The 12854-nt window shown below is 37.5% G+C and overlaps 1 protein-coding gene across 1 annotated transcript; it reads left to right on the forward strand.

Annotated features, from left to right (window-relative positions):
- Nucleotides 1-6858: 6858 nt before the first annotated feature.
- Nucleotides 6859-7821, forward strand: LOC100342608 (olfactory receptor 5B17-like). Its single transcript, XM_008273262.4, has one exon. The coding sequence runs from the start codon at nt 6868-6870 to the stop codon at nt 7819-7821; it is 954 nt and encodes a 317-aa protein (XP_008271484.2). The 5' UTR covers nt 6859-6867.
- Nucleotides 7822-12854: the final 5033 nt, after the last annotated feature.

The following is a 12854-nucleotide window of genomic DNA, read 5'->3' on the forward strand; positions in this document are numbered from 1 at the left end:
CAGCCATCTGGGGAGTGGACAGGGGATAGAAAATCTCTCTCTGTCTCTCCCTCTCTCTTTGTAACTCACTTTCAACATAAATAAATAATCTTTAAAATATTTTCTCCCATTGTGTATGATATCTTTGAAAATGTTTTTAATTTTTATTAATATTGAGAGCAAATTTCATGTTTTTCATAGGTATAGTATCTTTTCATAAAACTTATCCAACTATCCATCAGCAAATGCACAGATAAAGAAAATACATACATCTATGTGCTGCTTAATGATAGAAATATTTTCTGAATAATGTATCTTTAGGTAATATTATCATTGTGCTGACATCAGATTGTGCTTAAACAAACCTAGATAGGATGTGTCAATCACTTTATGTGGCTTCTTGATGCAACCAAGAGATTTAGCAAACATGAGCCTTGTGAGAGTGCTACTACCACAACATGGCATACTGTTTTACAGTAAGAGGAGTACAATCTAAAAACTAAGGTATAGTAAATTCATAAGTCTATAACAGTCATTTGTTATCAAGCATTAAGCATTGTACATGACTGTATATGCTATAATTTTATGCATCCATAGTACGGTGGGTTTGTTCACACCAGTATCAATACAAACACATAATACCATTATATTTGCTTTGATGTCACTGTATGTTAAGTGTTTTTCTGGTTCATCATGATCTAACGGCACCATTATCACCTTTGTGGTGTATCATTGACTCAAATGTTATTATGCAGTACACAGCTGTATATACACAGTGAAATAACATTCAGAAATATAAAATCCTGTCATTTTGTGACAATGTGGATGAGCCTATAATGGATTATGCTAAAAGAAATAAGGCAAGCACTGAAAAGCAAATAGTAAAACATCTCATTTTGTGTGGCTTCTAAAAAAATCAAACTCAGAGGTAGAGAGTAGCATGGTGGATACCAGAGTCTGGGTGAGGAGGATGGAGAAGATAAGGGGAAATGTTGATTAAAAGGTAAAAAGTTTCAACAGGAACAGGAAGCTTTAGTGATTGTTACATAAAATGGTGATAATATATAGTACTTCATATATTTCAAAATTGCTTCAACATTGGTCTTCAAATGTTTTCATCACAAAAGTTAATAAATATGTGAAATAGTGGATGTGTTATTTATTTTTTTTATTCTAGAATGTAAACATATATTAAAACATTCAAGAGGCTTCCATCATGGTATAGTGGGTAGAGCCATCGCTGTGACACCAGCATCCCATATGGGTGCTGGTTTATGTCCTGCCTGCTCCACTTCCAATCAAACTCAATGCTAATGGCCTGGGAAAAGCATCAGAAGGTGACCAAAGGCTTGGGTCCCTGCCAACCACGTGGGAGATCTGGATGAGTCTTCTGGTTCCTGGTTTCAGCCTAGCAGAGCCCTGGCCATTCCAGCCACTTGGGGAGTGAATCAGTGTATGGAAGACCTCTGTTTCTGTTTGTCTCTCCATTTCTGCAACTTTGACTTAACAAAGTTACGGCCCACAGCACACAGGGCAGTAAAAGTGCTTCAGCAAGGGGAAATACATGCAGTTAACTACACTGGAGATGTGCTACTTCACATTTACTGATCAGCGTGTATTGAAATATCCTAGCTGCTCTCGTGTGGTGAGGATAATAAGACAGGCTCTGCCTAGGTAAAAGAGAGATGTATACTCTTGGGACGTATATTTAATAATGTTTTCCAGAAGCAGACCCAGAACCAATGATTTGAATTCAAGGAGTTTTTTGAGAGTTAACACCAGAAAGTAGTGATAAGATAGTAGGAAAATGAGTCAGAGAAGGAAAGGACATTAATATAAGGTTTCATTGGTGAGTAAGTAACATCTACTGTCACTTGAAGCCCAATTGTACTGGAAACACATATAAATGATCCTCAGGTGACACTTGACATGTGAGGAGTTTGGAGGATTTGACGATCTACTAGTGAATTACATGGTTCACACGTGGGCTGATCATATTCTTATAGCAAAATAAGGCTTAGGTTCAAGACTTGCAAACTATTAACATTAGGTATTTTTTTTTTTCACAAAATACACTGGCCAGGAAAAGAACAGTTGGTGCCAAATATCTGTCCATAAACCATGAATAATGTCTTCTGTTCATGAGAAAAGAAGCCCATCTTCCTAGAAATATGAACAAATTTTCAAATTAACTTATCAGGATTAAGGTGGATTTTAATTTTTTTTAAACTTTTATTTAGTAAATATAATTTTCTAAAGTACAGTTTATGGATTACAATCACTTTCCCCCCAATAACTTCCCTCCCATCCGCACCCCTCCTATCTCCCGCTCCCTCTCCCATTCCATTCACATCAAGATTCATTTTCAATTATCTATATACAGAAGATCAATTTAGTATATATTAAGTAAAGATTTCATCAGTTTGCACCCACACAGAACATAAAATGTAAAATACTGTTTGAGTATTAGTTATAGCGTTAATTCACATTGGACAACACATTACGGACAGAGATCCCACATGAGGAGCAAGTATACAGTGACTCCTGTTGTTGACTTAACAATTTGACACTCTTGTTTATGGCGTCAGTAATCTCCCTAGGCTCTAGTCATGAGTTTCCATGGCTATGGAAGCCTCTTGAGTTCACTGACTTCGATCTTATTTAGACAGTGTCATAGTCAAAGTGGAAGTTCTCTCCTCCCTTCAAGGAAAGGTACCTCCTTCTTTGATGTCCCGTTCTTTCTACTGGGATCTTGCTCCCAGAGACCTTTCATTTAGGTGTGTGGTGTTTTTTTTTTTTTTTTCTAGAGTGTCTTGGCTTTCCATGCCTAAAATACTCTCATGGGCTCTTCAGCCAGATCCGAGTGCCTTAAGGGCTGATTCTGAGGCCAGAGTGCTGTTTAAGACATCTGCCATTCCACGAGTCTGCTCTTTATCTCTCTAGCAATGGTGTTGAATTTATATCTGTTCATTGTATACTCAAAAGAAAAAAATAGGGCAATTATTTATCAATTTCCTAAAAGTTCTAGTAAACTAATATTTACTTATAGTACTTACAAGAATGAAAAGGGGAAAATTAAATAAAATCATGATAGGTAGAAAGCAAAATATATTTTCAGAAATATATTTCAAATGTCAATAATTATAAAAAATTAGTAAATGAAACAACCCACTCTTGATGTATGCAGATGGTGCTATACTGAAAAATGAAAGGTGAAAAGGAATGACAAGAGATGCAATGGCTGAGTGTGCCAGTCAACACAGGACACTGTGTCCCTGCACACAGCTAATTGCTTCTTCCTTGGATCTGAGGGATGAGAAGTCATGGACCTCACAGGGGCCCTTTCCCCCGAGAGCTACATACTTGCACAGTTTTAACCTCGCTCATCTCCATCAGGTTCTGAAATCCCACGAGGATGCCACATGACATTATTTTGGAGATACAGACTGAGCAGAAACCCTGGTCATCATTTCTTGAAATGCATGTTAATACAGCAAGCTCTAAACAAACTGAGTATTTGCCATGAATCTGAAAACATAGGCAGGGGAAACACCCTATGATGGAAATCACATTGGCTTGTATTGAAAGGGTAACCTCCTACTTACACACTCATCTTCATTTGCTATACACAATTCTGCAATGTATGTGGCAGAGCTAATTTTGTTATTTCTAAGTCACAAATAAGGAAAGTGAGCTCAGCAGAAGATAAATAACCCTTAAAAGCACAAAGTAAAATCCATGATCTAAGACAGAGACAGGATTCCTGTATATTTATGATCTTGTCTCTATTTCCTTATGCCTCAGGGACTTTGGAATCTTTTAACTAGTTGAGAAAGGAGCAGGGAGAGGGGGAAGGGTATGACTTTCTGACATCAGACTCACAATTCAGCATTGCATCTCCTTTACAAGGGACAAGGTAAGCTTCTACACTCTATAAATCCCGTTAGTGAAAAATGTAATTGATACAGGAGCAGTGGAGCAGCTCCATCTTCTATCAGTTTTTGAGTTCAGATCTTGCTGGACACTTTTTCTTCAAATCTTGCCATGGGTCCTGGATTCAAACAGAAAAACTATTTTATTTAGCAAGTGGAACAGTGACCAAGTATTTACAAAATGACGTTCTGGTTTCCTTAACAGAAAGAACAACGATGATGCTTTCATTGAGTAGGTGGTAAACTCATTCTGTTTAAAAGTAGTGGCCTGTCAATCAGTGGGTAGCTCACCAAAACTGGGTAAAATTGCACGTCATTAGACTCCAGAATATTCAGCATGAAACTATCAATGAACTAACTGCTTTTCACTTTAATCGCCCAAATGTCATCCAATCATGACATTTTCATGTAGAAAATCTGATATGTAGTAATTAAAAGCACAGTCAATGGAATTATTTAAGCGTATATTTGTATTTTGAACATCTTGTGCTAAGTGTGGAATTTTAGAGAGTTATATAATCTCTTAAGTCCTTGATTTATCTTAATTATAAATGAACTTTATGCATATGTGTCTATGAATGCATGCTCACTCTAACTCTTCTCCCTCTGCTGTTAGTCTACATTTTTCTACTGCCCATGTATTGATCTGCCTGAGACATACTAAACAGAAGTGCTATGTTACTATTAACCTCTGGAAATATTCCAGGTATTTGAATTTGGGCAAGTTTATATCTTTCTGAACATATTTTACGGACACATATTAGGAAAATTAGCATGTGATCTGTGAAGACTCCTTAGCTTCAACAGTCTCTAATGATATAGAGAAGTTACATATGATATATTATTTTCATACCAACAAAGTGGCTTGAAGAATGGCCACTGCCAAAGAATCTATACTGTAATTCCTAGAACCTATGAATATGCTGCCTTGCTAAAAGGGACTTATTAAATTAAGAGTTTTAGAATGGCAAGAGTCCTGGATTATACAGGTGAGCCCACTGGGAAAGTGTTAACAATCATAGGCACAGGGAATGCCATATGTATGTGTTTGTGTTTTTTTAAAAAGAAGATTTATTTATTTATTTGAAAGGCAGAGTTAGAGAGAGAGAGAGAGAGAGAGAGAGAGAGAGAGGTGACATGAGAAAGAGAGAGGGATGACAAAGATTGACCTTCCATCTGCTGGTTCACTCCACAAACGTCAGCAGCCAGAGCTGAGGCAGGGAGAAGCTGGGAGCCAGGAGTTTCCCAAGTGGGTGCAGAGGCCCAGGCACCTTCCACTGCTTTCCCAGGCACATTAACAGTGAGCTGGACTGAAAGTGGAGCAGCTTGGTGCTCAAACTGGAGCCTTTATGGGATTCTGGTGTTGCAGGTGGTAGCTTTCCCTGCTGTGCTGCAGTGCCAGCTCCAACACATTTTTGACTTACTGTAATTTCAATTTAGGATGAGTTTATAGGGATACAACCATATGATAAATCGAGGAGTGTCTGTAGTGTATTTAGAGATCAGGGGAAAGAGGTAAATAAATAGTGGCTATTAAAGAATGGATGTTCTTCCCAAGGCCCTAAAACAAATACGAAGATTTGAAATACTATAGTCACTCATGAAATGATCTACAGGTAAGTGTTAATAAGCAGGCCATGGATTTTCACTGTTGAAAATTTTCACTGTCACGATTCAGCCGAGTGTTGATAGTAATAGGAAGGAGGAATCAGAGATAGAAGGGGAGTCTTTTAGCACAAACTGAAATGTGAATCTCAGGGAAGTTATTAAGCAAAAGGGGTCTTAAGTTCCTGAGTACTCAGAAAAATAATGTTTGACACAGCCATTCGTATGGGAGAAGGATAGAATGTGAAGTATTGGCCATAGTGTATATGAAAGGACAAATGAAATAATAAGTTTATCAGACAAATCAAAACCTACCTTCTTGTATGTTGCCACCTCCCTCTCTTAATCCAACATATAATGTCATTTTATACTAATACTAATACGGCTTATAAGCATTAGGATTGTGCATAGCAGCCACACTGTATTTTTACGCATTATTTCATTTAACTCGCAAAAATCCTTTGAGCAATTCCCCACACCACATTCATTTTGTTGATGAATAAAATGAGGCTCAAAAAACTTAGTTTAGGACAAATGGGTCCCCAATAGTAAAGAGTACAGAGTATAAGTGGATGCAAATTTCTATTTTACCAGATACCTAGATTTTATAATCAATGCTGTGCTTTCATTTCATAATTGATTTTGTTGGCTGTGCAAGTCTCTCATATTGCAGCTATCCCCCACTGCATCTACTCTACACTTATTTGTAAATGGCTCTAATATGCAACTCTATGCTATACACCTGGTACAACTAAAACAGTGATTAAATGTAGACTGGGTAAAATTAAAATAAATTCTGATTTATTGACATTGGTAACCATCCTACTTGGGTCTAAAGCTTGGATCTCTCCATTAAACTTGTGTAATCTTTAATAAATTGCTAAACCTCTTTATTACCAAGTAATTTCCCCTATAAATGGGCATAAAAACTAATTAATCTACTTGAATTGATGAGAAGATTAAATGAACATACACATAAACAGTGTCTTACATGTGAGAACTAGAAGAGTGTAGGTTGTTACACTCAAAAGATCTTATTTGGGAGATAGATTAATTCTGAGTGTGTGGCTTGGGCAGCACGTTAGACTTTTCAGCAATTTGGTTGACTCATCTACAAAATTACGAGTTGGGAAGATGACCCATAGAGACCCTTCCTCTTCAAAAGTTTATTACTGCGTCTATAAGTTATTCACTAAATTGCTTTAGATATGGAGAATATTGAAGGATAAATTACTGCTATTGTAGAATAATGCTTATACACTTCAATTTATGTGAATCTGGGTTTTGTTCATCAGTGTGTTCCTTCACCTGTCTTTGCTACACAGCAACCTGTGCCTCTGAAATCACATCTATGGAGAATAACACAGAAGTGAACGAGTTCATCCTGCTGGGACTAACCAGTGCCCCAGAACTGCAGATCCCACTCTTCGTAATGTTCCTCCTCATCTACCTCATCACTCTGATTGGGAATCTGGGAATGATTCTTCTGATCCTGCTGGACTCTCGTCTCCACACCCCCATGTACTTTTTCCTCAGTAACCTGTCCCTTGTGGACTTTTGTTACTCTTCAACAGTCACTCCAAAAGTGATAGATGGGTTCCTTATAGGTTCCTACAAGGTCATCTCCTACAATGCATGTGTTACTCAAATGTTTCTTTTTGTACTCTTTGCCACTGTGGAAAACTACCTCTTAGCTTCAATGGCATATGATCGCTACACAGCAGTGTGCAAACCTCTCCATTATACTAACATCATGACCACAAATGCATGCACCCATCTGGTCATATGTTCTTATGTCTTTGGTTTTCTAACTGCTGCTGTTGACATTGCAGACACATTTTGTCTCTCTTTCTGTAAGTCCAATGTGATCCATCACTTTTTCTGTGATATCCCAGCAGTCATGACTCTGACTTGCTCTGACAAATATATTAATGAACTGATTTTTTTTCTCATTTCAAGCTTTAATATCTTTTTTGCACTTCTTGTTATCTTAATTTCCTATATGTTCATATTCATCACCATTTTGAAGATGCGCTCAGGTGAGGGATACCAGAAGGCTTTATTGACCTGTGCTTCTCACCTCACTGCTGTTTCTATATTTTATGGGACTGTCATTATCATGTATTTACAGCCAAGTTCCAGTCATTCCATGGACACAGATAAAGTGGAATCTGTGTTCTATACCATGGTCATCCCTATGCTGAACCCTATAGTGTACAGCCTGAGAAACAGAGAGGTGAAGTGTGCATTCAGGAAAGTTATTGAGAAGGCAAAATACTCTCTGGATTTAGTCTTAATGATGTAGAATCCATTAAAAATATTTCATCTTCCTGGACCTACTCAACAGAATAGGTTAAATGTTCATGGCCATTTGGGGAGTTAAAGCAAAAATAATTGATTAATAATATTCATTTTTTGGTTGAGGAAAATGTATACTTATTAAAATATAGAAATCATAAGTATTTTATTAAGTTGATTTAATTAAGTGCATGAATTTTTAATGAGCATTTTATCCAGATGTAAGTAATTACAGCAACTTAATGAATTACTGTGTCCATCAATATACAGTGATTTGATAAAAGGGAGCATTGTCACATAAGAATTTCTAAGATATACATAGTCAAATCAGAATAAAAACAGAGAAAACATTGTCATTATTTAGCTTCATTTATTACTTCTAAGTCTACATTTTATTTTAAAATGTGGTGATATTAATGACAATGCTATTCTCGTTTGTCCAGCAGCAAATATTTTGAAATGGTTGAATTCACTAATTTTTCTTTTTGTTGTACATTATTGTGGAGTACAGTGTGACACAGTGTGACACTTGTATACAATATAAAATATCACTTGCATGATCACATCATAATGATCACATCAAAATAGTTAGCATTTCCATTTTCTTAGACATATTTTCAAATTTGCAGTTACCATGTGACAAATATACAACTTTCTTGGATACAAAGTGATATTTAAATACTTGTATGCAACATGCACAGATCAAAACAGGGTAATTGCATTTCCATCTTCGTATCATTATGTTTACAATATTCTATTTTTTTCCAAGTTATTCATAAAATGTAAAATAGATTATTGTGAACTATAGGCTCCCAACTATGCTGTAAACACCAGAAAATCTTTTTGCTATCTGCTATTAAGCTCCTTTTTATCTCCCATCTACCCTCCCATGCCATTTCTCTAGTAATTATTATTCTATGTTTGGATTGATGTTTTTTATTAACTTCCATCTTGAGAGAGAAGATATGGTATTCATCTTTCCGTGTTTGACTTACTTCACTTAATGTTCTCTAGTTTCATTCATTTTGCTGCAAATGGCTTTCTTTTTATGGCTGAATAGCATTCCATTCTTTTTTTTTTTTTTTTTGACAGGCAGAGTGGACAGTGAGAGAGAGAGAGAGACAGAGAGAAAGGTCTTCCTTTGCCGTTGGTTCACCCCCTCAATGGCTGCTGTGGCCAGCGCACTGCGCTGATCCGAAGCCAGGAGCCAGGTGCTTCTCCTGGTCTCCCATGGGGTGCAGGGCCCAAGCACTTGGGCCATCCTCCACTGCCTTCCTGGGCCACAGCAGAGAGCTGGCCTAGAAGAGGGGCAACCGGGACAGAATCCGGCGTCCCGACCGGGACTAGAACCCGATGTGCCAGTGCCGCAGGCGGAGGATTAGCCTATTGAGCTGCGGCGCCGGCCCACCATTTTTTAAATTTACTATTTCTAGACAAGTCCAAGCTTGTCTCCATGTCTGGAAATCTTTATTTGCTGTTTCCTCTACTTAGAATATTCCCAAACTCATTTCAGATGGTTGTTTACATGTTGCCAACCCAGAGGTTATAAAAACCTTCTGTGAGCTCCTTTACACAAGTATCGCTACCTTGCCTTGCACCTTCTTTCCCCAGCCTACTTTTGTTCTTCATGGTCATCACCCATATTTAACTCTGTCACTTATGTGCTTATTTGTTCAGCCCTATCCCTCAACTGAATGGAAGGTCCCTGTGAATAGTAGCTTAATCTGGTTGTTCAACAGAGATATTACGAGTTTTTTTTAAAAAGTTCTTTGCTGAGCATTAAAATAACTCCAGAAATGACTGTATGCATAAAAGTAAACTTTAAAATCTGCAATTTTCAAAGGAAGAATATGCCTTAACACCCACTCAATAATGACTCCCACGTTTCCAAGGAGTCTCAAAAACATTTCTGATGCTAACTTTGAAAAATCTGTCTTCGTTTGAAATTCTCCAAAGTCTTTGCTTTTTCAAACTGTATCCAATTAAGGACTGACAAGCGAGTCTTAAGACATATGAGAACATCTCTTCCACTTCCACAATCATATCTTAATAAAATACCTGCCTATCAAATGCTGACTTGGTATTTATTCATTTTACTCAACAAACTTTCTGACACTTTTGAACCCATGCTGAAGTGAAAGTGAAGATAGTTCTCTTTCTGCAAGGCTATGAATAAACCAGCTTTGTTAGTTTTGTGCTGTATGTTGTTTCTCCTATGAAAAAGATACACTTCAGAAGTGATGATCAGGATTGATGGACAAAGAAATTTAACAAATTGGAGTATTAGCCAAGGAAAACAATGGAACATGTAGTTTTCCCCAGAGAGAAAAGTCAGAAAGGAATTATTTACCATCACTAGGCTTTAGAAACCTTTGTAGCATTCATTCAGCAAGATTTCAAAACTAACCAATGTGTCTTTGATTATTACATTTTATGAAAGGGAGTGTTTTCCCTAATTGTATTTACTCCAATCCAACATCACATAGTGGATGTGAATGTAGAACCAGCTCAGTTTTCTTTTTGGTTCATAAATCACTGGATTACAGGGAGAAATATGTAGACTTCATAGAGGGATGGCCTTCTGCAGTGGTTAGTTGGAATTTGGGTATCTTCCTGTTGGGTGTAGATAATATGTTCTTTGTGTGGAAGGAAATAGAACAGTGGTAGCCGATGATACTAAATAGTACAATGGGAAATACTTGTTAGTTACTTTACAAACTTTCATTTTAAGTCCTGGGTACAAAGCTAGACTCAGTTTTTCATCTTCATGCAGTTCATGGGGACCATGTGATTCTGTGTTGTCAGTGACATGTGAGTGGAAGTCTGCAGCCTACTTTTAGCCTGCACCATGAATCCTCCATGGTCTTCTGTTCACTCCCCTTTTTCACTGGCTGGATAGAGAGAATTAAGAACACAGAGATGGTAAAGCCGCTAAGAAAAGAACTTGGGTCACGGAATCACTGTGTGAGTTCCCATAGAACAACTAATTGAACATTATAGGGGCAAGAAAAAGCTCTACAACTAGGCCTCTGCAATTTTGGCCTTTACTCATTTGGCAGAATATCATTCACTCAAACTAAATAAGTTCCCATAAGACAATCTACATGGTGTTGGTAGGAGGTGGACTGTGGGTGGTATGATAGAAATATTGTTATGTTTTTCCATCACAACTTAATTCCACAGTTCTTTGTGAATCATCACCCTACCTCCAAATCATAATTAGTATGAGTAGCACGTATAAAATTAGCATAGATTTTGAAGACAGGAGAAAGCTCAATATGAAGCCCAAAACAGAATAATTGTTTAAAAAATATTGATAATCTTCCTTTCTGCTTCTTTTTCTGTTCCTCATTCATTTCATCATCTAATTTGCCAACCTCCTACATGTACCTATTGAAGCATTTATTAGCTATATCAGTTTGTTTTAAAATATTAATTGTGCTACTGAATTATCAGTCCTTTGAGACAAAAGATATTATCTCATTTAGGTCTATAGTCTCAGACTCTTAGACTAATGTTGATTACATAAGGACTGAAGATTGTCTAATGAAATATATATATGTTGGCATATCAATATTAACTAGAAAGACAAATTTTATCTCTATGACTTTCCCTTAAAATATTGATGAAATGTATACTTATTTATATATCTGTTTACCTGTTAAATGTGTTTTCCTCACAATAATAAAAGTTATATGTATATTGGAAAGTGTTTTGATTTGTTCATTAATAGTCACCCTTGTACAGGGTTGAGGTTCTGTAAAATGTTTAATGAATAAGTAAATGGATGATAAGGGGCATGCTTCAAAAACACAATTTGTTTATTGAAAGACAAGACATGTACTGCTTTAGGCCATACTGTAGTAACACACAAAACTGAAAACTCATTATTTAACACAATGGTAACTGTAGCAAATTACCACAAGCTGGTGGTATTAAAACAGTACAGATTTACTTTCTCACAGTTCTGGAGGCCAAACGTCCAAAATCAGCATCACTGGGATGAAATCAAGGTGTCAGTCTTCAAAATCTCTAGGGAAATATCTGTCCCATATATTTTTCATTTTTAGGTGACTGCCAACAGTCATCGACTTTTATTTGCATGAGTTTAATTTCTTTTTAAGAAAGATTTATCTATTTATTTGAAAGTCAGATTTATAGGGAGAGACAAAGAAATCTACCATTGGCTGGTTCACTCCCTAGATGGCTGCAATGGCCAGGACTGGGCCAGGCCAAAGCAAGGAGACAGGAACTTCTTCCACGTCTCCCATATGGGTTATCTGCTGCTGCTATTCCCAGGGCATTAGCAGAGAGCTGGATTGAAAGTGGAGCAGCCAGGGCTGGTGCTGCAGCTCAATAGGCTAATCTTCCACCTGCGGCGCCGGCACACCGGGTTCTAGTCCCAGTCGGGGCGCCGGATTCTGTTCCGGTTGCCCCTTTTCCAGGCCAGCTCTCTGCTGTGGCCTGGGAGTGCAGTGGAGGATAGCCCAAGTGCTTGGGCCCTGCACCCACATGGGAGACCAGGAGAAGCACCTGGCTCCTGGCTTCAGATCAGCAAAATGCACCAGCCGCAGCATGCTGGCCACGGCTGTCATTGGGGGGTGAACCAATGGCAAAAGGAAGACCTTTCTCTCTCTCTCTCTCTCTCTCTCTCGCTCTCGCTCTCGCTCTCACTGTTCGCTCTGCCTGTCAAAAAAAAAAAATTAAAAAAAAAAAAAAAAAAGAAAGTGGAGCCGCCAGGATGTCTACTGGTGCCATATGAGATGCTGGCATTGCAGATGGTGTCTTTACCCACTATGTCACAATGCCGGCCCACTGCTTAAGCCTAATTTCTACCTTAGTGGTCACATTATTTTCTCTTTGTTATTGGTAAATTCCCTTAAGCTCACTCTTTTGATTGAAATGGAATTAACATAAGATTTACTATTTAAAGTACCTAATTCAGTGGCATATAATATGTTCACAATGTTGTACACTCATCACATCAGTCTAATCTCAAAATATTTTTCATTCAAAGATGACCCCATACAACTTAAAGAG

The sequence above is a fragment of the Oryctolagus cuniculus genome, chromosome 1 (assembly GCF_051225735.1).
Source record: "Oryctolagus cuniculus isolate XC-2025 breed Fujian yellow rabbit chromosome 1, ASM5122573v1, whole genome shotgun sequence".
Lineage (NCBI taxonomy): Eukaryota > Metazoa > Chordata > Mammalia > Lagomorpha > Leporidae > Oryctolagus > Oryctolagus cuniculus.

Excerpts from the sequence above, each read along its gene's own strand:
- LOC100342608 (XM_008273262.4), top strand. The coding sequence starts at position 6,868 with ATGGAGAATAACACAGAAGTGAACGAGTTCATCCTGCTGGGACTAACC.